This window comes from Camelus ferus, chromosome 26 (genome assembly GCF_009834535.1).
Source record: "Camelus ferus isolate YT-003-E chromosome 26, BCGSAC_Cfer_1.0, whole genome shotgun sequence".
NCBI classification, from domain to species: domain Eukaryota; kingdom Metazoa; phylum Chordata; class Mammalia; order Artiodactyla; family Camelidae; genus Camelus; species Camelus ferus.
Window position 1 is genome coordinate 23,792,834 of NC_045721.1, and position 25,696 is coordinate 23,818,529.

The following is a 25,696-nucleotide window of genomic DNA, read 5'->3' on the forward strand; positions in this document are numbered from 1 at the left end:
CGCGAGGCGCGGGCCTCGGGGCCGGCGCGGAGGATGCACGCGGGGGTCCTGGGCCTCTCCGCCCTGCTGCTGGCGGCCGAGCAGAGCGCGCGTGAGTGCGGGGCAATCCGAGGCTGGGCGCCTGCCATGCCCACCTCTCCGACACCCCAATCCATCCTGACGCCGGGGACCCACACACCACCCCGGCCATGGCGGCAGCCTGCCCCAGCCTGCGGCCAGCCCTGCGCGCCAAGGCACGCACGGTGGCCCCCAACCCGCGCAGTCCTTAGTGGATCCCCGCGAATGCATGATCCACCGTGGATGCGTGATTCCCTCGAGGATGCATGGTCTCCCTCCTCCGTGCATGAGACCCCCTCCCCTGCGGATGCACGATTTCCCCCGCGGATGCGTGATCCTCTCCGGGAACCTGGGCTCGTGTATCCCGCCCTTCCCTCCATAAAGGCCTCCTGAACTCGGCAAAGTGCCGCAGGTGCCAGAGGTGCTGAATGCGGGCCCCGGTGCGCCCTGCTCTTCATGCCACCCTGCCGGCCTGGGGGGTCTCAGCGGCGGGGGAAGCCGCTCGGGGGCCGGGTTCGGGCGGGACGGGGCTCGGCTTCGGCGGAGCTCTGTAGGGCTGTTCAGACCCAGGCAGGCTGCTGCTGGCTGGGGACACCCTGGCCCTGCGGGGAGCGCGGTCTCGCCAGCCGAGGCGGAGCAAGATGGCAAAGCCTTTAAGCGCCTTTTCAGTTTGAACTTGTAACTCCTTCGGTGCCGGAGCAGAGATCTCCTCCCACTTCCGCCGGGCCCCCTGCAGACGCGCCTTCCTTCGCGCGATCCCCACGGGTCCAGGGTAGCGAGGTGGATTTAATGCGGCCCCAGCAGCTGGACCCCCAGGGCTGCGCACCCCTCCTCAGCACGCACGCACTTGAGGACCCTGGGGCGGGGCGGCTGGCTCTGAACTTTGCGGCTGCGAGAGACTTGTCGCCCCCGTGTTGGCGGGGTTCCTGGTGTGAACAGTAGTTCCTTTGGGTCCCCCTGGACACTCCCGCCGTGAGATTTCAAAGGCGCACAGAGGAGTCGCCAGAGTGAGCTCCCTCCAAAGCTCCCTGTCCGGCGCCCCCACCGAGCAGGGCCAAGACAAGACAGGACCCCCAGGTCTCAGCACCCAGCCCAGGTGGTCCTGCGGCCGTCGGCCCCTCCTACCCAGCCCCAACCGGGAACGGCACGGGGCCTCAGCATGCCTCAGAGTGGGCAGGGCAGTGACTCCCCCAGAGGCTTTCTGTGCCTGAGGGCCCTGGTTTGCCGTGTGTTGCCTGGGTGATGAGAGCAAGGAGGAATGGCTGTGCAGGCCCTGGCTCCTCCGCGCAGAGCTGCAGGGTTCCTGTGTGTACCTGGGGCGGCGCTCTCCTGCTACTGATCACAGCTTTATGTGCCGGTACATCCATTTTAAACTCTAACATGGGAAAACCCAAGCAACAGTCAAGAGAAACGATCCCTGTGAATCTCAGTACTGGACAGATGCAACCACTCACCTCTGTTGTCATTAGGGAGTGCAGATCCTAACCTAGATTTGTCAGACTCTTTCCTCTCTTACCGTATCCTACAATTCTCAAAAATAAAATAAATGAAGAAGCAGTCCCCCGACAGGAGGTTTAACAGTTCTGAGCACATACTAAGTAACAGGTGGTTGCTGTGCATGCTGTCCTGGGTGATCCAACAGTCCCTCTACACGACCACGGTGTCTGGTATCTGGGATCCTTTGGAAGCTCTGGCACTTTCAGCCTCACTCCCGTCTAGACTGCCTGCTGGCTCTGCCAGCTCAGGCGCTGGGTCCAGCAGACAGCCCTGCTGGCCGTAGGGGCGGGAGGCAGTGTTGGCTGGTCACCCAGGCACCCCCCAGCTTCCCACTAATGGTCTCGGGCTTCCTCTTTCGTCCCCAGGCCTCTGCACCATGGTTTACTACTTCACCGCAGGCCGGCTCCTCTGGGGCTGGCTGACCCTTTCCGCGCTACTGCCTGGCTTCTTGGTCCAGGGCCTGAGCTATCTGTGGTTCCGAGAAGATGGACATCAAGGTCACGGCTTGCTGGCGGTGCTGCACCTCCTACAGCTTGGCGTGTGGAAGCGGTAAGAACAGGCAGCCCCTTTCACCCCCGAAGCGTGATTTTGTACGTGCAACAGGGCGGTTCTTCTGCCTATGTGTATTCCATCCTAAGGGGCACAGAAGTGCAGGGTTGGGAGAATATTTGAAGCCAACTCTTTGAATCTTTGCTCTGATCTTGGTCCCCTCGCCCAGCCTGTACTTTCTTGAGCATCATCAGGGGCTCCTTCTAGAAAAAGGTGTAACCCTTCACAAACCTTTTCTTGACTTGGGCAAAATTCTGTCTTGCTCTTGTTTCAATTCATTGGTCAACCATTCCATGTAAACGCCTGCTTCCTCAGTCCAGGAAGGTGGCACAGGCTTAACCACAGGCTCAGCAGTGGAATCGGCCTGGTAACATCTGTAACAAGCTTATATTGCAAAAAGAAGCCATTTGGGTGCCAGAGCTAATTTTTTCCATAAACGGGATGGGCCGAGTGCTCAGCAAGCTCACCTGTGGTCCACCACTGCAGATAAGGTATTGTTTTCACTGGGAAACCTCTCAAATGATGCAATGAATGTGAAATGTATTAGGAAACTAAAATGGTTAGTGAAGAGAGACATGAAAATTAGAAATTAGGAAAAACAACTAGCTGTCCATATCTCTTCTTATTTTAAAAAAAGTTAAGGTGACTAAACATATAATTTTAAAGGACAAAAAAAAAAAGAAAGAAACAAACAAAAAAGAAGTGAGAAAAGTCAGGAAATGTTGGAAAAGATGATAAAGACAAAATACACAATTATTCAAGGTGAACCACAAGGTAACTCTGAGTTCTGGAACAGTCAGTGCAGGCATAAGAAGCTACACGGTTTGCAGTGTTTCTGAAATTAAAAATGAAGCAAATAAATGGAAATCTACTTCCTTAGAAGAAAGCTTTGAAACTTAAAGCAGAAAACAAGAAATCTGTTCCTCATTCTGGAACCAGCATATTGGGCTCTCACGAAGAAAACACTGGGTAATAGAGTGTCTTTAAGCAAATCCTCATAGAATTTTGCAAGACTGATTCCCAATCAGCGCCCGAAAAGCAGCCTTTGAGCAAACTGCAATTCAGCTAAAGTGCCTGTAGGAGGAGCCAATTCTCTTTGCACAATCCCAAACAGCATTTTAAAAGGGATCACTTTAAGTGACTTCATAACAGAACGCAGAATCCACTTAATATCAGAAAAACCAAATAAAACACAAACCTTGTGAGGTGAAATAGCTTATAAAAAATGCAAGGCCTTAGAACATTAATGTATTCCTTTTTAAATTCCAAATAACACGGACTATATTAAGGTTAAGTGACTGTTCAAGACTGATTTAGTGACCACTTGTCTAAACAAAGTCACTTACTTTTTCCTAGTTTGTTTTTATACTTTCACTCTAATGCTATATGTTACCAACATTAAAAAAAATTGTAAGCCTATAAATCCATTTGAAAACAGCATGGGACGGCAGAAGAATACAGAACGCATCACATCCTCAGCATGTGTCTTGGAAGTTTTTCTTTAGTGAAAGCTAAAAGTTCTCAAAGGGAAAGCTGAGGTGAGCTTTAAGGATATGTAAGGCAAGCTTCCTATAGATGGGTGTAAATGTAATATTTAAAAGTTTGTAAAATTCAGCCCTATCAATAAGCACATGAGTAGATGCTCAACACCACGAACCATCCAGGAAATGCAAATCAAAACCACAGTGAGATACCACCTCACACCCACTGGGATGGCTACTATCAAAGAAAACCAGAAAACAACAAGTGTTGGCAAGGATGTGGAGAAACTGGACCCCTTGTGCACTGTGGGTAGAAATGTAAAATGGTGCAGCCTCTGTGGGAAAGAATATGTTGTTTCCTGGAAAAAATTACACATAGAATTATCATATAATCCAACAATTCCACTTCTGGGTATATATCCAAACAGACTGAAAGCAGAGTCTTGAAGATGTCTGTATACCCATGTTCGTAACAGCATTACTCACAATAGCCAAAACGTGAAGCAACACAAATGTCTATTGACAGGTGAATGAATAAACGAAATGTGGTATACATGTACAATGAAATATTATGTAGCCTTTAAAAAGGACATTCTGTTATGTGCTACCACATGGATGAATCTTGAGGACATGATGCAATAAGCATGCAGTAAGACAGATGCTGTATGATTCCACTTATATGAGGTCCTTAAGAGTAGCCAGAATCATTGAGACAGAAAGTAGAATGGTGGTTGCCAAGGGCCAGGGGAGGAAGGGGCGGCGAGTTACTGTTTAATGGGGACCGAGTTTTAGTTTTACAAGTTGAAAAGCGTTATGGAGACGGATGGTGGTGATGATTGCACAACATTATGAATTACTGCAAAGCGTTAATAATCTATTAAATTATGTTATTAAATTTAAATTATTAATACCACTAAACTGTACACATAAAATAGTTAAGATGGTTAAGTTGTATGTTATGTGCATTTTATTTACCACAATAAAAAGAACTGGAAAAAAAAAAAAAGTACAGCCATAGCGGAAACCTCAACTGTTCGCTGTCTCAGCTTTCACATTGCCAGAAAGCGTTCAGATGGAGAGAAGGATCACCATTCTTCACCTTGCGGGTCTATGATAGACTATTCCAGCTGAGGTGGGAAAGTCTGGTTTTTTATTTAAGCTGTTCATGAAAAGGGATTAGAGCTTGCTGAGAAACTTCATTCCGAAGACCGAAGTTAGTTTAATTAACGTGTTAACAAAGTCAATTTTCAGTTCACGCTGCCGTAGGGCAACTAGGTATCTCAGAGCACCATCAGCACGGCTTAATATGTTCGGTATCTATTTGTTCACATTCACTAACCTGTGTGTCACCAAAGGCGCTAGGGACACACGTGGTTAAGACACTGTCTGAGGCCAAATTGGGGGCAAAGCTGTATCAGAAGAACAAAAAGATGTTCACGGGATGCTGGAAACTGGAGGATTGCCACAGTGCATCCCTGGACCAGCGATATCTTCACCACGCGGAATTCATTAAAAACGCAAATGCTCGAGCTGCACCTGGACCCACATCACATCACGGCAAACTTCTCCTAGTTCTCCAAACACATCAGAAATTCTGGGCTGCAGCCCAGCACCCTGTCATTGGACAGCCCTCTTCGTGACTCTGATGCTGCCACTGTTTGGAACCACCACCCAGGCACAGAAGCCCTTGCGTGAGGGCTGAAGGATGAAGTGGATTTTAATTCACATGGGAGGAGGAAGAACTTTCGACCCAGAAAACAGCAACAGCTGTTGCAGAGGCAGAAAGAAGTGCCAGAAATGGTGTTTTGGGAACACTAGAAATTTATTGTCCTGTGAGCGCAGGGGAAAGATTTTCAGGATGAGAGCAATGTGGGCTAAGACAGACTAGGCTGGACCATGAGGGAATTTGTCCACTAGGTAAGGGGTTTGAGACCCACTGGAAAGGTTTAAGTAAAGGAATACCCTGGTGAAATGAGGCCCTTAGAGAGATGGCTGTGGGACAGTGAAGGACATAGAAGAGAAGGAGGGTCCAAGGACCAGGCCAGCAGCCAGAGATCTGGGCGGGAGCTGCTGAGGACCCGGAAGGATGTGGACCCGGACAGAGGCAGCAGCCACGAGGACAGATCTCGCCAGAATTTGATGGGAGCTGGTGATCCAGGCGTTCCCACTTCCTGCACCCACCGTGCCTCAGCTTTCACTTGGATTCCCCCCAACCCACCAGCTTTCCAGTGATCCCAGCCTGAGTTCCTTCCCTGCAACGGGTCCAGAAACCCGGTTCAGAAAACCAGATGAATCGCATTCCCACTGGTTCTCCGTCTCCCAGAGGGAAGCCTAGCTCCTCAGCTGGACCAGAAGAGGCCTCTGCTGTCCAGCCCCAGACCAGACCACCTCCTGCCCCGCTGACCCCACACACGCTCCCTGAGGCTTCATCTCCGTCCTAAGCTTGCCCATCCCTCCTTTACCTGACCTGGCGTCCTCTCTCCTCAGACCCCTCCCACCCTTCTCATTTTGTCACGTTTTTCTTCCTACTTAAAACTTTACACGTGCATATGGCTTTCTATCCACAACTGAATCTTGGGCTCCTGGGGGACTTCCTTCATTTCGTTTGCGCTTTCTGCCGCCTCCAGCAGGTGGGAGCAGCCCAATAAGGATGCTTATTGAATGAATGGAGGTGGTGGGGAGGGAAGGAAGGGGACCAGTCTGTCCCCAGGATTCCAGACCAAAAGGGAAGCTCCCATGTTTGGCTCCATATGCTTTTTCTTAACATTATGTTTGGGTCAGAGATCATGGCTTCAAAGACTCAGTAAGAAATCGGTTCCCTCCAGGATTCCAAATCATGAAAGAGGAAAACTGTTTTTCTCAAGCTCCTTTCCTGGGCCCTCCATACCGCGAATAAAGCCATTTCAAAGAGGACCCCCTCTGCTTTGGCTGCCGTAGAAATGTTGGCTGCAGATCAGAGGGAGTGGGTGTCTCAAGGGACTTGAAAGGTGCTTCAAGCTCTGATTCAGGAGTCAGTAAATTGAAATGAGTTCCAGTTTTCCTCCACTTGGACAGAAGTTCTCGACCCCACCTGGACTAGGGGGGCACTCCTGCTCCTGCTGCAGGTGGGTGTTGTGACCACCTTCTTCCTGCTCATGAGTGGACCCGGGGGACACATGGGTGGAAAAGGGGGAAACTGCTGCAAAAACCAGAAGTCCCCAGCACTCGAGTGTCCCCAGGGAGTCGTGTCGTTTTTATACAGGCACAATTCTCAAGGTGGCAAGGGATGGGGCCCCACAGCCCCTCCGGTGGCTCTCATGAGATGGGAGTGTCAGGAAGGGTTTCTAGGGTGGCTTCATGGGACGGAGAGTGAAGCAGGAACACTTCCTAATTTCTTTCTCTTGCGCTGACTCCTTTTCCTGGGCACAAGGAAGGTGGGCCCTCCTTGGGGAGCTGGTGTGTCCCGGTGGTCGGGCAGCCCAGTCTTGCAGACCCCACGACGATGCCCGCCCTTCCTGCTGGCCAGCAGGGCAAGCTTTGCCTCCCGATGAGAAGGCTGCATGGCAACTGGCCACCCCCAATCCCGGCAGCCTCCTGTTACACGTCTGCTGCTGCCTGGTTTCTGCCCGGGATGTCGGCCATCCTTCTCGGAGGGTGCTCTGCCCTCCTCACTTCCTGCTCCTCTCCTCCAAGCTTTCTGCTGGCTTCTCCTCGTCCAGGCCCCTCAGTGAGAACAGTCCCCAGGGTCCTGTTCCCACGGTCTCCTCTGGTCCCCTGGTCCCTGCTGTCTCCCTGTTCCCGAGTCCGAGTTCATCAGTGGTAGCTCCAGAACTCTCTCTTTGTGTCCCGCAGTCCTCAAATCCTCACCTCGGAGGACAGTCATAACCCCAGCCAGTCCGGCAGCCCCATGGTTTTAACACTGGCTTATTTCTGCCAGCAGCATCACCATTTCCAAGTCGTTCACTCTTGAAGCCCCAGAGCCATCGGTTACCCTCCCTCACCCTCCCTTATCAGTCACCAGGTCCTAACCTTCCCCCAATATTTCCCTCACCTGCACCTTCCTTTCCACCCATAATGCTCCTCCAACTTAAACTTCATTAGTTTTTATTCATTGATTATTGCTGGAATTATAATATTAGTTTCTTCCTGATTTTCCTTTCTTCACTAAGCACACACACACACAGTCTTACTCCAGGCTGAGATAACAAGATACCACAGACTGGGCAGCTTACAACAGACATTTATTTCCCCACAGTTCTGGAAGCTGGGAGCTCCAAGGTCAAGGTGCCCGCAGATGGGGTTCCTGGGGAGGTCTCTCTTCAGGGCTTGCAGACGGCCACCTTCTTGCTGTGTCCTTCTTGGTGCATGTGAGCAGAGAAGGACCTCTGGTCTCCCCCCTCTTCTTATAAGGGCACTAATCCCATCATGGGGGCCCCACCCTCGTGACCTCATCTAACTCATCAGCTCCCAAAGTGCCCACCTCCGAGAACCATCACACAGGGTCAGGGCTTCAACATACGAATCTGGGGGACTATGTTCAGTCTCTAATACACACACATACACACTCATCCGGTACCCCAAACACAACATACATATCTCTGCCAAATTCAGCTTTCCAGAGCAAAATCCAGGCCCCATAACCTGCAGTTCAGGGCCCTGGTGTACCTCCTGGGCCCCCTCAGCCCTCCCTCCCCTCCTGTGCCAGCCACCTGGGTCTTGCCAGGCCCCAGCCACTCCCCCTCTCCTTCTCTGTGCTGCTCTCGGCCTGTCCTGCTTTCAGAGGCACACGAGGTTCTACACTCTGTGAGGACGAGGATGAGTTTTCTCACCTCCTTATGGGCTAAAGCAAGGATGACAGTGTACCTAGCAACACACATTTATCGAGCAAATTAATTCCCATCCCAAGAGGCTCTGGAGTGGGGGAGGGGTTCAGGGTTAGCCCCAAACTTTGCAGGACTCAGAGAGAGCCCTCAGCAAGCCTGTCTGGTTCAGGCTCCTGACGCCCCTCCCTTCCCACACGTGCACAGTGTGGTCCACTGGCCAGGCCTTGCTGGGCAGGGTTACCTGCTGCAGCATTTGGATTAGAAGCTCTGTCTTCAGCCTGGAGTCAGAGCTCAGGGGCTCCAGTGTGGAGAGGTGATGGGTTCATCCCCAGAATGCTATCTGAAAAGGGGGGTCTTATTTGAGCTGTCACAGTGTGGTTCTGAGTCCCAGCGCCCTCCCCGCTCCAGGCACTGGGACGCCGTGTCCACTGTTCCATCGAGAGAAGGGGAAGCCTCCGGCCGGGGCCAGCTGTTGCTACAGGAGGCCGACCTGTCAGCCCTGCGCCTCTTGGAGGCTCTGCTTCAGGTCGGGCCCCACCTGCTCCTTCAAACATATGTTTTCCTCGCCTCGGACTTCACCGATACCGTGCCAGGTGAGTAACGTCCACACTAACCACAGACTGCCCAACTTCTCCCAGCGGACAGAAACCAATGCCTTATTTAGCCAAGACCAGCCATCTAAGATTTCCCCTGTTAGGGAGAATTAGGGCAGCCCAAGTTCACTATAGTACAGAAGATGATGGTTAATACTGGCTTTTGTTTGGGGCGATGAGTTCCCAAGGAGTTAGCTTCCTCCATGGGGGTCAGTCCCTGAGACAGAAATTGCAGATAGTCACATTACCTGAAGGCACCTTGGGAAGGTACCACATGCTGCCACTCAGTGAGATCAGTGTGTCCGTTTTTCAGGGGGACCAACTCAGCGCGGCCAGAGGCTCAGGCCTCAAGAGCCGTAGAAACAGAACAAGTGAGGCCCAGCAAGCGTGCGTCTCCCGCTGGCACTCAATCCGGGGCACAGGCTCTCTCCTACCGCCTGACACCATTGGCTGTCCTGGTCTTATTTCCTTGATTAAACCTCCTTCGTGTGGGGTGGAGGGCAAGTACATTCAGGATGGAACACCAGGTTCAGAGCCTTTAGGATCTGCTTCATCATAAACCAAAGGACTGAAGGAGCCATGACTTGGAAGCTTTTCTCAAAGGGCGACCACAGGGGAGCCCAGCCCACCGGCTGGGGAAGGGGCCCGTGTGTTGTGCAGAGGACACTCTCCTGCCCAGCCTTGTTCTCCTGAGCACAGGCAGACGTGCGTGTTTGCACAGAGGTGATGGTGCCCTCTGTGAAGTCAGATTTTACGAAGAGGCTAGGCGTCCTGTAAACACCACTGTTGTCCCTTCCCTCCCAGGGCTGAGTGTCCTGTGCTCCTGGTTGGCGCTGTCCTGGGCCCTGGTGTGCTACACCCGCCTCCTGGGCTCCATGAAGCCAGGCCGCCTCTCCATGTCCTGGACGGCCCTCGGCTGCCAGCAGCTCTGGAGGATGGGCATGTTGGGATCCCGCGTCCTGAGTCTGGTTCTGTTCTTCAGAGCTTACCACCTCTGGGTTCTGGTTGTCGGAGGTAAGCTGTGCTTGTGTTCCGAGTGTCTACTGCTGTGTGGTGAGCCACCCCACAACTTGATTCCTTCAAAAGAACCATTTGTGATCAATATCCCTGATTCTGAAAGCTGGCCAGGCTCCGTCCGGGCGCTCTTGCCTGGGAGGGCGGGCCTCACACTGTTGCAGCGGGCCCACAGGTGTCTGGATTCAGAGGGAGGTTCCACCAGACTGGCCGTTCAGACGTCTGGCACCCAGGGCTTCTCCACCCTTTCTCTTCAGCAAAGCCATCTGGAGTCAGATGTAGCAGCTGACAATTCCCACAGAAAGCGGGTGCAGACTGCCAGTCCTCTCATTGCTGGCCCAGCTCTGGATCAGTATGGCTTCTGCTGTGTCCTACCCAGCACAGCATTCTCAGGCGGCCCAGGCTCAAGAACGTGGAGGAACCGACCCAATTCCATGAGTGTCCAGGATGGGAGCTGCGGGGGCTCTCTTTGGAGATACGCTCCCACAGCTGAGCTGGCCCAGCCCTCAAAGGACCAGCCAGCTCCAGAGCACGACTTCAGCTGCTGTGAGGGCTGCACATTCTGTATCATGGGCTGAAATCTTTAGTGAAGCTGTCACCCAAACGGAGAGAGGCACAGGGTCCCACCTGCCCTGGCCCAGGACAAAAACCTACAGTACGTACGATGCTGTTGCTCATAGACTCCAAAAGCCCTCTGTTTTACTCACATGCCAAACTTTGGCTATTTTCTCTGTTTCAAACAGGACAGCTCCACTGAACCCAAACCCTCCCTCAGCCCTCAGTCTAGCCGAACCTGATTTAACCAGTGATGACAGGGAGTCTGACTAAGCAGGGTGCTTGGAGGGGACCTCTCCCGGTCCCCAGAGAATATGGTCTACACAAAGGAACAGTGTATTCTGTTTAAAGAGAACTGGAGGCACCACGAAATACTTAGGTTTGAACCTAAAGCAAGCATTGATACACTTATTGGCAGAAAAGAGAAATTTTTGAAAGAAATTGTATTCCTAAAGAGATTAGCTTTTTAAAAATTCATTTAAAAAAACTGGTTCAAACCCAACTATATTATTCCTCTTTAATACAGACATAAATATTACAGCTGGGCTGCTGCAGATGTTTTCTTTGCATGTGGAGGGTTTTAGCCCTTAAAGCAGCGACTTAAAAATAGTGGGTCACCAGTTTCGTAACTGCTTCCTTAAACACATTCTGGAGCTAAGTGGTCATAAGCACAGAATATTTGGTAAGTGTTACCGAAGCTGGTCTACGCGCCTCCCTGTTAGGTCAGCTACCTGTTGTGAGGACCAAATGAGATACTATGTGCCAAAATTAAGTGTTGGTTTCCTGTGCCCCCTGAATCTCTTCTGGGTTTTCACCAACCCCTCGGAGTCAGATGTAGTCATAACAGAGAAGACGGTGACGGGTCCTGGGTTTCCGCATCCTTGCCCCACCCCCTGCCCGTCTTCCTGCACCGAGGACCCTGACCTCCAAGGCCTCCCCTTCCAGGTGCCCACTGGCTGGTGATGACATTCTGGCTTGTGGCTCAGCAGAGTGACATCGTGGACGGCACCTGGCACTGGAGGCTGTTCAACCTGCTTGTGGGGGCCGTGTACATCCTCTGCTACCTCGACTTCTGGGACAGCCCTTCCAGAAACAGGATGGCCACGTTCTACATGGCAAGTGGTGATGACGGGTTTCTTTTTTTTTTTCCATTTATTATTTTTTATTGAAGTATAGTCGTTTACAATATTGTGTTAATTTATGGTGTACAGCATAGTGATTCTATTATATATAATATATATATATGTGTGTGTGTATATATATATATATTCCTTTTCTTATTTTCATTACAGGCCATTACAAGGTGTTGCATATAGTTCCTCATGCTATACAGTGGGACCTTGCTGTTTATCTGTTGTATATATATATATATATACATATACATATATGGGTTTATGTATATATATATATAGTAGGTCAGGCCACTGACCGGGTGGAGGGCATGGCCCTGCAGCCCAGACCTCAAACGCTCAGCCAAGCAGGGAGAACATGGGTTTCAGCTCCAGCATCTGAGGTGTGATGCAGGATTTCTTCCTCATGAGCTTCGTGGGAGGGACAGCTCCAGACTTTTCCCCAGTGCTCTCATCTGCCAAACAGCTGTTGCTGGGAATGACAGGTGACAAGAGCAAAGCAGAGCCTGGTGCCTGGGACATGCTGGCTGTGGGGTACTCTGAGAGCTAAATTATTTTAAAAAAATAAATGACAGGCACCTTCCCTGGTGTTGATGCATGAGCCCTGACCCCAAAAGAAAGTTACTCCTTTGGGGTAAATTGTGTTCTATTAGCAAAGAAAGTGTTAATGCTACTTTTTTTTTTTTTTTTTTTGCCTCAGAAGCAAAAAGACCACAGAATACACTTTCTAAGGAAGATGGGCTTGGTGGCTGCTTATAGTAGCTCTGTTTTTTAATGAGGAATGGTTTTGCTTATATGAGGGCACACGTGTCCCCGGGCCAAAGCAGTAACTTCTGGAGTCCTTCTTTCCTTGATTCATTCAACAAACGCATGAAGCATTTCTATTTGTCAAGGTTCTGCACTAGGACTTGTTCCCACCCTCCTATGCCTTCCTTTCCTCATCTTCTGGTCCAGAAAATCCTAGTAGATCACCTGTAACAGCTGACATTTGGGGCAGGATTGTCATGCACCAGACACTGTTCTAAGCTCACTTGTTTCTCACAGAAGGCAATGGGATGCAGCCCATTTTACAGATGCAGAAACTGAGGCACACAGAGGTTAAGTAACCTGCTGAAGGTCAGGCAGCTCCTCAGTCAGAGGCAGGATTCAAATCCAGTTGGTCTAACGCCACAGGCTGAGCCCATAGCCACCACAGCTGGACAAGTGGGAAGGGGCCTCGGGGGCCTCTGTGCAGCCACCCTTCAGCATGGCTGGCTGTCAGGGACACTCAGGGAGGTCTTCTAAAGATGCCAGATGCCTCATCGGCGATTCTGATCCCACAGGTCTGAGTGAGGCCTGGAGTCCGGGTCTGGGAGCAGGGTCCAGTGGTGCTGATGCAGCCTATTTGGGAAGTGCTCCCCTGTGCTCACTGCTCCTCTTCAGAGGTGGGAACCAGCCCCCATCACTTGTGAATGTCAGAGAGCCCGGCCGAGCCTCCTCCACCGTCACTGATTATTCACATAAAGAGGCACAGACAGCTTCCTGCACGTGCGAGAAATGTCCCAGACACCAGAGTGTGAGAAGGTCCAGGCTCAGAGGCCGCAGGGACACAGCACAAGAATGCAACCCCCGTGACTGGAGAAATGGTGTTATCAAACCCCAGAGGAATTCAAGAGGCTGACGGAGGAGCAGGGCCTGGGAAAATCGGGGAAGACTTTGCAGCTGTGACACTGGAGCTGGGTCCTGAGGGACAGGACGGTTGGCCGGAAGAGGAGATGGGGTGGGGGGTGCAGAGGGGCACTTCAGGCAGAGCTGATGAAGCAAAATGAAGACCACGGAGGATGGGGGAGGCCACAGGAAAGGAGATGTGGACAGTACCCAGACAAACCCGGACACCAGTTAAAGGCAGTGATAACAGATTTTACTAAGTCAGTTGCAGCAGGGAAAGGGGGTCCAGCGTGGACTGACCCCGCCCTCAATTTGTGCAGAGGTGACTGCAGATTTTAAAGGGAGAACGGAGGTGGGGAACAGGGGGGCTAGAGCAGAGTGGGGAGTGAACAGGGTGCTTGATGTGACTGCAGCGTCTGGCTCGCAAACTGGCACTTTTCAGGAGCACAAACACACTTCCCCCATCTTCATGACCGAAGGCAGTGCTCACGCACCTTAGCGCCAGGAGAGAGAGACTTGCCCCCTTGGTTTGTGTTTCAGAGACAGCTCTCAGGTCCTGGAGAAGACGGCGCTGGGTGATAGATTTCCAAGGGGCCGAGAAGGGATTTATAATTGCACGCTTTCTAAAGTAACTGCCCCTGAGAAGGGGCTCAGGGCCTATCAACCTATCACCAGATTGCGGCCAGAATAAACCAAGTGCACCCGGCAGCATGGAGCTTTCTTAGGCAGGAGCTTAAGTGAGGCCAGGCCATTGCCCTAGGGACGCTGCCTTGGAGCTGTCAGAAACTACGTTTGTGTTTGTTCAGGGCTCTCAACGTGGGAGAGGTGGACGAAATCATCTCTGCTACGAGTCTACAGTTTGTATACGCCAAGGCTGAGGCCTCGTCGAGAAGAGGGCTTGGAGGAGCCTGTCTGAGTCAAGTCTGGTCAAGAAGAGAGTCTGCATCAGTGGAGCGTCACTGCATTTGTCAGGGTTCTCCAGGGACACAGGACCAATAGGATGATGCACACAGATATGGAAGAGGAGGTTTATTGCAGGAATTCACTCAGGCAGTTACGGGGGTCTGCCTTCCACAAGCCGGAGAACCAGGAAAGCCAGTGGTGATTCAGTCCAAGTCCAAAGGACTAAGAACGAGGGGCTCCGGCGTCCAAGGACAGAAAATGGACGTCTCAGCACAGGCAGAGAGAAAGAGAAATCCCTCCTCCTCTACTTTTTTGTTCCATGAGGACCCTCCGCAGACTGGACGAAGCCCACCTGCATCGGTGAAGGTGACCATATTTACTCAGTCTACTGGTTCAAGTGCTAGTCTCTTCCTGAGACACCCTCACAGACACACCCAGACACACTCTTACCAGCTATCCGGCCCTCCTTTAACCCAGTCAAGTTGACCCATGACATCAGTTGTCACGGTGCTTGTGAGGTCAGCCTGCCGGAAGAGGGCTCTGGGTGGCAGAATCGGACATATTGTCAACAGGACACCTGCATCGTCAAGGAGTGGCCTCACCACCAGCGTGGAGGTGGGGCTATCCCGAGGTGCGTTAAGGCAGGCAACAAGGTCTGCTCTGCAGGTGAGACAGGTCACCCTAACAACAGCATGGAGGAGAGACTGCAGCGGGAGAGTGAAGACAGAGGCGACAGTCAGACCCTGACAGGAAGTAACGGGTTCAGAACCATGAAATGGCAGTAAGGACGGGAACAAGGCAATAGATCTGAAACAAACTTTAAGCGTTTGACTCAACAGGACCAGACGGCTGATGAGATGTGGGTGATTTAAGCAGAGAGGGAACGCCTCCAGGTTTAGCGGACTGGGCTGACGGGCAGTGCTGTGTAGCGCCGAAACGCCTGCTGAACCCTTGGAACACAGCTGTCCAGAGCCTAAGGTGTGGGGGGAGGGGATTCTTAGGATTTCTAAGCAGCCCCTAGTGCCATTTTTTACTGTCCCCTTATTTGACCTTTCTAGAGTAAAATAATGCCAGTGAGTGGCTGTGGCAAACCTTTGAAGACTTTTAACATAATCATATTAGTTTCGGGGTTTTTTTTTAATGTCTTATATACAGTATTTAAATATATTATCTTTGAATTACATCCAGTTTGTTTACTTAAAGAAATACCTGTTTATATTTAACAACTGGAAAGCAAATTCATACGCCCACCTAGCTGTGAGAGCGGCCACTATTTGGGACCACAGACGAAGGCCGTCCCGCCAGCAAGCCTGCCTCCCCTGCTGCCACCTGCTGGCCTCGGGCAAAATTTACCTTGAAACAGGCAAATACTTGGGGAAAAAAATTGAAGTTGTTATGAAAGTTCGCGACTCTGGCTTACCAGAATTCAGTGTCACCATGAGCTCTGCAGATACTTTTAATTTTTGCATTATAAAACACATACACTCAGTTAACATGAGACTATGAAGCATATAAAGTAGGAAATAGAAGTCTCCTGTCAGCCCTACCGGACTCACCAGAGGGAAACCCCCACCCTTGTGAGCAGTGCCCTCACACGTCTTGGGGGTTTACAGGTCTGCAGATGTTTCGGTGAGCTGCACTAAGAACAGGGAGAGTCCCCCTGTGCCAGAGAGGCTCACTGGACCCTGACTCTGCTTCTGGGAGGCCCAGTCAGCAGTGGGAGCCCTGGTGGGCACAGAGGTCAGAGCCCCCAGCCCTGAAGGACGCTGCAGAGGACTGCAGGATGGGAGCATCCCCAAGGCCATGTGACCTGACCAGGTGTGGTGACTCTTTTTGGTCCCACAGATTATGCTGCTTGAGAACTTCCTCCTTGTGCTGCTGGCCACAGACTTTCTCCAGGGGGCGTCGTGGACCAGCCTGTGGGCCATAGCAGGAATCTTGTCTGGATTTCTGATTGGTAAGACCCAAAGTCACCTTCCTATCCCCTCCCTCCTCACCCCAACCTGCTTATTTACAATAAACTCACTCCAAAGGCAGGAAACGGGACTCAGAAGCAGTTGGTGGAGACCAAGGAGGCTCCCTGCACTGTGGGTTGCAAGGCCGTCCCCACCAGGGCACAAGAAACTGAATCAGTCTTCATCTGCCTCACTTGGCTGTGGTCAGAACTACAAGCCAGCAGGGGCTGCCTCTTTGGGGGGGTGCCCTCCCTGGAGCAAGGGCAGGGGTCAAGGACATGACCTCCCTCTCTTTTCCCACAGCAGCAACAAGGGATGGGTGGGGAGGGAGCAAAGCAGGGGTCTTCCTGACCCCACACGTGTGCTATAACTCAACAAAAGCCCTAGGAGAGGGGGCTGAACTAGCCCCAGCCTAGGAGGCACAGAGGAAGTTAAGTGACGCCCACGGGGTCGGACCATCCGGAAGCTGCAGAGCTGGGATTCACAGCCACTCCAACTCATGCGTCTAGCACAGGGCCTGGTGGTTTTAGATAGTCACTTACATTTCATGATGAATGAATGACTTCAAGGTGTGTACTTTACCCACCGTGTTAACTAGCCTGATTTAACACAGCAATGTGCGCTCCCAGGCAGAATTCCTCCCATGCACTTGGAAAATAAAGTGAGACGCACCCCTGCTGTCAGCCTGCCCCCCACCCGGCCCCCAGCAGGTCCTGGCTCAGCAATGACAGCGCCCTCACTCGGCAAGCCTTTGCTGTGGCTGCCCAGGACGGCACCTGCATGTCTCAGGCTGGTCCTTGTGCTTCTGAAGCTCAGTCCAGTGCAGAGGTTCCCCTGCTGTGTCCAGCAACTCATGGCCTGGAGCTCCTGTGCTCGCCCCAGAGCATTCCCGGACCCCATCACCTGCAGCCTGGAGGAGGCATGTGGGAGGGGAGGTGCCAACGAACAGCCCCGGCCCCTCACACCGAGGAATGAGTGTGTTATCGGGGAGCAGGGCCCTTTTACTAGTCAGCAGCTGGGGCTGGACTAGCCTGTGTGGGTAGCACTGACCAGGGAGAGGAAATGCCCTGGAGTGTCCAAGCATTTGGAGAGAAAGAGACTATCCCGGGACAGAGCAGATTCACAAACGCCGCCTCAAGCCACCTGGGCCTTGGCTCTGGCCCCTCCCTCAGCTGTCAGGGGCCGTGGCTCGCTAGGGCTTGCTGAGTCTGCCCTCCTTTTTCAAATTAAACTTCTTGTTCTTTTTGAGATCACTGAAGTTTTAAGAAGGCATACAGAGAACTCTACATCAATAAATCTTTTTGAAAACGTTTTTAACAGCACAAAGCAAGAAATGACACAAGGACAAGTAGTATGACTGGAGATGTGTGACTAGTAATTCACCAAGGAGATAGCTTTGGAGACAGATTTAGGAGGATGAATGGAAGATATTAAGGTCAAGAACAGGGAAATTTTTCAAAGTTGTGCATGAAAGAGATTGAGAGAGGAGAGGGAGGGAGGAACAAGGAGACGTCCCTGCATCCCTGCCCAGTCCCTGCAGTGGTGACTTCTGACAGAACTGCAGGCAGAACATCTGAACCAGGATACCGACATGACCTGCAAGACACAGAGAATATTTCAGTGGCCATAAGGACCCTCTGATACTCTTATAACCACGCCCACTTCCTCTCACCCCCACCTGCTCTGTAATCCCCGACGACCCCTAACCTGCCCTCCATTTCTATAATTTTGTCACTGCCACTGCGTCACATGGCTGGAATGGTACATGTGCTCTGGGCGCTGGTTTGGTTCACTGAGCACAGTCTCCTGGAGACTCATCAGGGCAGCCCTTCCTTTGTGGCTGAGGCCGGGTCCGAGGTCTGGATGAGGCCCAGTCTGCCGGCCCTTGAAGGACATCTGAGTTGTCCTTTTCCACATCATCATTTGTACGCAGGGCACTAGTGTGCACATAAACGTAGAGCTGAGGACCCTGGAGCCCAGGTGAGAAGCGGCCAGCTCCCTCCCAGGGCCGAGTCCGCTGCTCCTGGCTCTGCCCAAGCAATCTTCCTGGGGGCCCGGGCGCTCGACACGTGGGGGAAGGGCCGTTGCAGCTGGGAGGCTGAACAGCTCGTAAGGACTTCTCGGTTCTCGGGAGGCCTAACTGAGCTCTGTGAGCACAGCAGGGTCAGAGGCAGAACGATTCCTCCCATCTACTTGACATATTTTTACCCTCCGATTAGAAAACCAGTGTTGGTCATCATTCCAAGAATGTGTGATGCTCCTGGGGGCCGCCTCGCTGGCTTCCCCGCCCAGTGTTGCTCCAGGGAGGAGGGATTTTCATTCTGTGTGTTTACTTGGGGATGGGGGGGCCAGGTCCGAGGGTCAGCACCCCAGGCTCAGGAGGCCTGAGGGGCTCAGACAGAGCCCAGCCTGCTGGTCCTTCTCCCCGGCTTCCTGGGGTGGCCCTGGACAGCATCCTCTGCAGGAAGATGGGGTGTAATTATCGTCAGAGGAGCACAGGCTTGAAAGTGTCTGGCTCCCATCTTGAGCCCCCTGACAAACATGTATTGAGTACCTCCTGCATGCCAGGGGCCTTGAGGGAAGTCTGTCTTCGTTGAACACATGTACTTGGGACGTGCAGGGTGGAGGGGGAGGCTCACTGTAGGGTAAGGCCTACAGTTGACTGTGAGGACTCAGAACCATGTGTAGAGGTGGTCTGAGCCATGCCCTCCCCCCAGAGGCAACACACGGTCACATCACGTGGGAATTCTGGCTGCATTCCCCCAAAGACACTCCGAGAGGGTGCGAGGGGATGTCTGGAGGTTCCTCTAGCTCCACTGCTATGATTTCCTGGCCCTGTCGATGCTTCCCTGGCTTTGTCAGGTTTCACACTCACTGTTTATAACAAGCGCCCTGAAACCAGGCACTTGGTCCAGTACAACAGGAAGCTGGAAATAACGTGGGAGGATTGCTGGAACGCTCTGTTAAATAAATTATTGCTGTAGTCAACACTTCTGATCAAAATAAATTAACCTGACAACAATGTGATTAAGATGTTTGTGCACAAAGGAAGTATTGCTGTTGCTCATGGAAATTCCTTGATATCTGGGTCTTGTTTTTGAAATGACTCCTTACCTACCCCTCCCCTCACTTTGGAGTCTGTCACCCGGCGTGTGGATGGTTGATTTCTGAGTATTTGATCCATCCAGCTGTTTGAAAGTAGAAGTAGCATTTCTACCAAATCCCTCAGTCACACATGCACACACACGCACACCCAGTACTTAAATGGAGCCTCCCTCAGCAAAGATGTCATAGAATGCATAGGATTTAAACTTTATTACATTTCCAAGACTAGAAACACCTGCAGTTTATGGGAGCTAGAGTGTACCTAAATCTTCCCTCCAAATATCCAATTCTGTTGCTCCAACAAGAGTCCTGTTTTGAATTCCAAATGATATTACTCCACTCAAAATTCTAGAACATGGAATTCTGCAAACCCCAGGGAGGATGCAGGATTTCAAAGAACATAACCTTGGGCTTTTTTTTTTTTCTTCTTTTGTAGGCGGTGCCTCGCTGGTAATTTATTACAACCTGCTACATCCTAAATCCACAGACATCTGGCTCAGCTTTGTACGGAAGTCCTGCGGCGTTGTGGGGAGTGATAAAGCAGAGGGAGACTCTTCTCCCGGGGCCCTGGGTCCAGCTGGGGAGAGACCAGAGAGCCAGGGCACAGGCCAGGAGGAAAGTTACGAGCTACCAGGTCTGGGGAGGCCCCCCAGCCCACAGTGGGGTCCCCCAGAGGCCGGGCTGGAAAGCCAAATTGCTGGGGAGGACTCTTTCCTCAGTCACCACCACTGGCTGTTGGTGAAACTTGCCCTGAAAACAGGAAATGTGTCTAAGATCTACGCAGTCTTTGGAGAAGACAATCCTAGCCATTTTTGTTCCGTTACGTTGGGGGTGAGCCAGCACTGCAACCAGCAGAGGAAGCCCTCTCTTCCCCAGCAAGAGCTTCCCTTGTCACCCCTTGAACCTCTAGCCTCAGAGAAAGGCTCTGAGTCTCAAGCTGCCCTGAGAGTGGAGGCTGACCTGTTGGAAACCTCAAGTTATGTCTCTTTTGCCAGCAATCATTATGACAGAGCTCCTGCCCAGAGGCTGTCAGCTACACAGCAGGAGGGCAGCCCAGGGGAAGGAGCCGGGGCTGTCTCTGAGGTGCAGGGGAGGGGTGCAGATGGGTGGCCCAGTGCAGGGGAAGGACAGGACAGCTCCACGCTGTACTTCAGCGCCACTGCAGAAGGGGCCATGTCCTCACACCAAGAAGGTGGGCCGGCAGCTCTGCAGATGTCCCGCTCTGGGAGGAGAATGGGAAGGCACAGCCCCACCCAGCCTGCCTCACCTCTGCCAGCCACTAAGCCCTCTCCTGTCACCATGGCCAACATCAGCCCGATCTTAGGCCCGGGCTCAGGGAGAAGCGTCCATCGCAGGGCAGGCTGCCCTGGCAGAGCCCCGGGCGGCTCACAGCACGGGGTGCAGCAGGAGCTGGCAAGTGACCTGAGCCACGCAGCCACGGCCGGCTCACAGACCTCACTGCCGAAGGTGAGCCTGAGGCCCGCAGACGAGCCCTGCCTCACCTCCACCCCCAAGTCCGAGCCCACCCACAGGGGCTGCAGCTGGAGGGACAAGTTTGAGGCAAGCTTCTTCATCTGACCAGTCACAGGGGAGCAAGAAGCAGGCCAGCGGATCAGGCTGGGCACTGGTGTCGGGATAGGAGGCATCACACTTCTGACACGTCCACCTGAGCCCCCCACCCCCCACCCCGACCTCTACTCGCACAGCCAGAGATGAGGGCAGCCCCAGGTTAGAGTCCTTCCCAGATCGCCTGCCGACACCACGTGCCACGCCTATGCACGGAGCCGTTCTCCAACAGTGCGGGAGGTGGAAGGAAGGCTTCAATCAGTATCGGCTGCTTCTGTTTACAAACTACATGTTCCTTTTCTCCCTCCTGTGGTTTCTAGGAAACTCAAAGGTAAAACCCAGAGTCCTATTTTATTCTGTGTTCTTGTTACAGCTAGCTTCTGACACTAAGTGATTTTATTAACTTCTCTGTTTGAAAATGTATTTTAACTACGTTATTTTATGAAATCTCGTGATAAGGTAATGCAAGCCCTGTCTGGAAGTAGAAGAGAAATGTGTACTTAAAGTATCACTGTAAACAAAAACGCAGGTGTCATTGTGAGGTTCCCTTGTCTCTTTGGCAGAACCTGACTGATATTCTGTAAAACCCACAGTCCTTCCTGCAGGCTGGCCTGCCAGCAGTTACTAGTCAGAGCCCTCTTCTCCACTACTGGCTTCAGACTCTGTCCCCTTTATTTCCAAACTCGGATCCCTCCTCCATTCAGTGTGAGACTGTGATGTAAGCTCAGCCAACAAGGGAATTAGTGCCCCTTACCCCTTTGCTCTGTTTCTTTCTAACTCTTCTCCTTAAAGATGCTATTTGTAGATAGTTATTTCCATCATTTTCAAGCCTTCCTTTATAGCTGGTTAAAGGGGTCCAATCAGAAACTATCGAAGCAAAAGACAGGGCACCTGGAGGGCAACCTGCTTGGTGCTGGTGCTTTTTACCTTTTCCAAACACCTCTGGGATCCAGGACAGTGTCTGAGCCTCAACAAGGAAGTGAAGAGTAACTCAGCTCAGTTCACACGTGGTAAGAGCTTGTACGTTTTCTGCCCTAAGCTCTCAGATCATCAGCAACCCTGCTGCCAACCACATAAACCAACCTGAGATAGCAAATGAGTGGCTGAGCACCTTTGTTAACAACAGGTAAATGCGAAGTACAGAGAGTTAATTAACAGGACAAAAGATGGCCCACAGTTACTGACTGTGCTATTACAGCACACTCGTTCCTCCGCAGCCTCTCATCCAACCAGGAGCCTGGGCCTATACATTGATTCCTAACAGACCCCCACCCCATGCTCATCCTCCAAGACTCAGCTCAAACTCGGCCTCTCCAGAGCCTTCCCTAGCCTTGCCTGCCCCCAGCTGTACTCCACAGTTCCCTGCCCTCTAGTGACCTCTTCCTAAACTTGAATGAGCCCTTGCACCAAAGGCTAATTAAGAGTTGCAAATCCTGACCTGTGTAGCTCCAGGGCCCAGCACAGTACCTGGCACACAGCAGGCACTGGGACACTGGGAGGAGCTCACTCATCAGTCATGACTGAGTCACGAGGTGCGGCTTTACAGCAGGTCTAGTCCTCGCAGTCAGCTGTAACCAGATGCTATAACCTGGGGGCTTAAACAGAAGACATTTCTTTCTCACAGTTCTCAAAGTCAAAAGTCCAACATGAAGGAACTTCAAGGACTTCCCAGCTCAACGTTCTCTTTTAGGTCCTGACCCGAGGGCTGGGTGTGGTGTGGTGAAAACAGATTTTATTCAGAGGCCTTCTCAACAGGGGAAGAGACCTCAGTATCAAACCCGCTCGACTCTGAACCCCATGCAGTCTCCAGAAGTGGGCTCCCCGGGCCCGGCAGCACAGGAAGCCAGTCTTGGGAGATCTGACAGTACCCACCCAGGTCCGCACAGCAACACCCTCGGCATCTTCCACAAGCCCTAGAGACTTACCGCTAAGCCGAGCGCCTCCAAGCTGCGATGCAGCTGTTATAAATGTGTCTGCTTTTCCCTGCTTCCCTCACCCCTCACACAAGAGGAAAATAAAGGGATTTATTTTTATCTATCTAGTTTACTTACACTCTGGATTGCTGGTTAATATCTTTCCATGGCCTTTGCAGGCACAGTGACGAAATTCACTGCAAGTTCTTCTATTAACAAGCAGGAAAAAAGGAAAAAAATGTGTAACTCTCTGTGTTGAAGGATGGTAATGAGACTCACTGTGGTGATCGTTTCACAATATGTACAAATACTGAACCATCATGTTGTACCCCTGAATATAACGCGATATGTCAATTATACCTCAATTAAAAAAAAAAAAAGAGAAGCAGAGAAACAAGAACGGAAGCTTTACATTTCTGCCCTCCTCTGACATCAGAAGAGAGCCTAGAATGAAGACAGCTTTGAAGATCTTTTATAACACACACGGGGTGGTCAAGGGGAAAAGAATCAGATACGATGTAATGAGACTAAGTACCTTCTTTAAAAGCAAGTGTATTTGTCAGCTTTGGATGCAAAGCAAACAGCATAGCATCTCAGTGGCATAAAACAATAATCACCTTTCACTCAGGGGCCTGGGTGTCATCTGGGGGCTCCTGTTCAGGCTGTGGGTCAAGGTCATATGTGCTCCACATCCCAGGGTTAAGGGGCAGTGGACACGTCGGCCAGACACTCCCAGAGGGTGGCTGGAAAGGTGACCACTGCCACGCCTGCTCATGTTCCGTGACCTCAACAGGTCACATGGCCAAGCCCAAGTTCCGTGGGGTGAAGGAAGAGCAGTGGTCTGCCCCAGCAGGTGGAAGTCCCCCCTTCCCTCCTGTCCTGTTCTCCATCTCACAGTCCTGGACTTCACAGCTGTCAAATCTACAACAGCAGAAAGAGTTAACACACATTTGCCAAAGGGATTTACTGAAATTACAAATCCAGAGATAGATTCAATTCTCCTCCTCAAGTCTCAGCATTTATAACTCCAAAGACGTGTGTAACATCCATGCCCTAAGGCATCTGGTTTTACAAGTCAAGAAGAGATCTGACACACATTTCCTCACCCCCTGTGCAGAGGTGTCACAGGGCTCCCTGACTCATGTTTTGGGGTCTTGTGTTGGCCACTTTTTCTAAGTTTTTCTTCCATACTCCTTCCTTTCTCCCTGCCCCAGTCAGCCTACCAGTTCCTAAAAGTCAGAGGTCTTCACAGTCCTCAGAGTGAACCCAGAGGAGACCCAGAGAGCCGGCCCTGGAGCAGGGCGCTGTGTGGAGACCCAGATGGGAAATCCGGCTCCCACATCAGCCCCCCGAACTGCTCCTCTCCCACATCCTCTCCCAGTTTGCTGAGCAGTCAAGGGCCTGCAGCACAGGCCTGGAGGAGAGGGGCCCCGGCAGCCACCTTCCAGCCGACCTGCACACCGAGAACTGCCTTGTTCCATCCCCGCCTCCAGAGACCCGTGGACAGATCAGCCTAAGAAACTGCTAGGCAAAGCGAGCAGCAGTGTCTTCGGTTCCGCCTGTTATATTCTGCTGTGCCGAGTGTGAGATTTCTCCATCCCTTTTGAGTCCTTTCCTGAGTCAGTTCTCAAGCGAAAGCCTGACAACATTCGGGTTTTTTAAGCACCACAAAGACTTTTCGTTAAAACTCACTCTGGTTGTTCAGTGTAAAATAGTCTGTTACTTTTCTGTCCTCCCAAATTTGATTTTCAATTTTTCATACTTTTTAAGATGACCAACTATCCTGGTCGACCAAAGACTGGGGGTTTCCTGGGATGTGAGATTTTAGGGCTAACTGGATAGTCCCAGGCCAGTTGGGACGGCTGGTCACCCTGATACCTGTCCGCCCTACTCGTCTTCTACTTTATGTCACAACACAGTCAGGGAGCAGAGGAAACACGCCTTGGCTAGAGCTGGGAGACCATGTGCGTTTCCTGAAGTAAGCCCCTCCACCACCAAACCCCTGTCCCTCATCAGTCTTGCAAAGATCAGTATGACTAATGTCCCCCTCGCTAATCACGACTACCGCAGCCAATATAACGGTCAACTTTAAGCTAAACCAATGCCAGGAGAGGTCCTGCTCTGAAGTCAGAGCTATAATCCAGATTTTAAGTTAACATCTCTGAGGGAGGAAATCTCCCATGGAAAAATACCATGGAAAAATCCACAACTTTGACCACAGAGATACATTCATTATGGCAAGACTATAATTACAACACTGCCCGTCAGGGTTTCCATTATAAATGGGGTCTAAATCTTGGTGGAACACAATTCTTTCCAGCTGGAGCAAACCATGGACAGGTTTCCAGCCCACTGGGGATTTGTCTGATTTGTTTACAAATTGGCAAGGCTATGGGTGGGGGAAGGAAAAGAGGGGAGAAGAATAAACAATATGGATTTTTGTTTAGTGTGTCCTTTAAACTGAAACTAAAAGACACAGACCAACAAAAAAATAACTCATTGAGGTCAATTAGGGATGTCATCAAGATCTGAGAATTTTGGATTTAAAGACACATTTTGCCTTTTACTTTAAAAGAAGGAACACTCGATAAATGAATACAGATTTCCTTTTTTTTTTCCTTATACCTGAAATTTGATCAACCATGGAAGAGATGAGCTTTGGCTCACCGTGCCCTTGAGGGAAGCAGTGTGATGGGAGACTGGGTGGGACTAGACCTGGGTTGTCCTCTGGCTCTATTTCCGGCTACTCTCTGATCACTTCTTTCTGACCTCAGGTTCCTCGTCTGTGAATCAGGGATACTGTTAGTCAGTCTGGCTAGTTTATAGAGTTACTTGTGTATGACCATAAGGCAATGGAGATGAACTGTGTTACCCAAGGGGCAGAGTTCTTCTGTTTGCGCATCCCAGCCGCCCCCCAAAGAGGGTGGAG

General features: G+C 51.5%; 2 protein-coding genes across 3 annotated transcripts in view; one reads left to right on the forward strand and one right to left on the reverse strand.

Annotated features, from left to right (window-relative positions):
* On the forward strand, positions 1-23,285 carry XKR5 (XK related 5). Its single transcript, XM_032468501.1, has 7 exons — positions 1-91; positions 1,920-2,103; positions 8,795-8,979; positions 9,784-9,993; positions 11,494-11,663; positions 16,074-16,185; positions 19,725-23,285. The coding sequence occupies exons 1-7, from the start codon at positions 34-36 to the stop codon at positions 20,864-20,866; spliced, it is 2,061 nt and encodes a 686-aa protein (XP_032324392.1). The 5' UTR covers positions 1-33; the 3' UTR covers positions 20,867-23,285.
* The window catches only part of LOC116660022, a 15,939-nt gene continuing 7,738 nt past the window's right edge, over positions 17,496-25,696 (reverse strand). The window contains exons 2-3 of one of the 2 annotated variants that reach the window (XR_004315375.1): positions 22,322-22,449; positions 17,496-17,779 (exon numbers count right to left, since the gene is read on the reverse strand). Coding sequence is in view for 1 of the 2 variants with exons in the window: in XM_032468502.1 (XP_032324393.1) it covers positions 17,620-17,779 (160 nt within the window). In the remaining variant the exon portion in view is untranslated. The remainder of the gene's footprint in view (positions 17,780-22,321; positions 22,450-25,696) is intronic. The other variant, XM_032468502.1, reaches the window with a different exon arrangement.

Bases quoted from the DNA above. Each gene is read 5' to 3' on its own strand.
- XKR5 (XM_032468501.1), top strand. From the start codon at position 34: ATGCACGCGGGGGTCCTGGGCCTCTCCGCCCTGCTGCTGGCGGCCGAG. The intron at 92-1,919 runs GTGAGTGCGGGG...TTTCGTCCCCAG, and splicing joins GGCGGCCGAGCAGAGCGCGC to GCCTCTGCACCATGGTTTAC. The intron at 11,664-16,073 runs GCAAGTGGTGAT...TTGGTCCCACAG, and splicing joins GGATGGCCACGTTCTACATG to ATTATGCTGCTTGAGAACTT.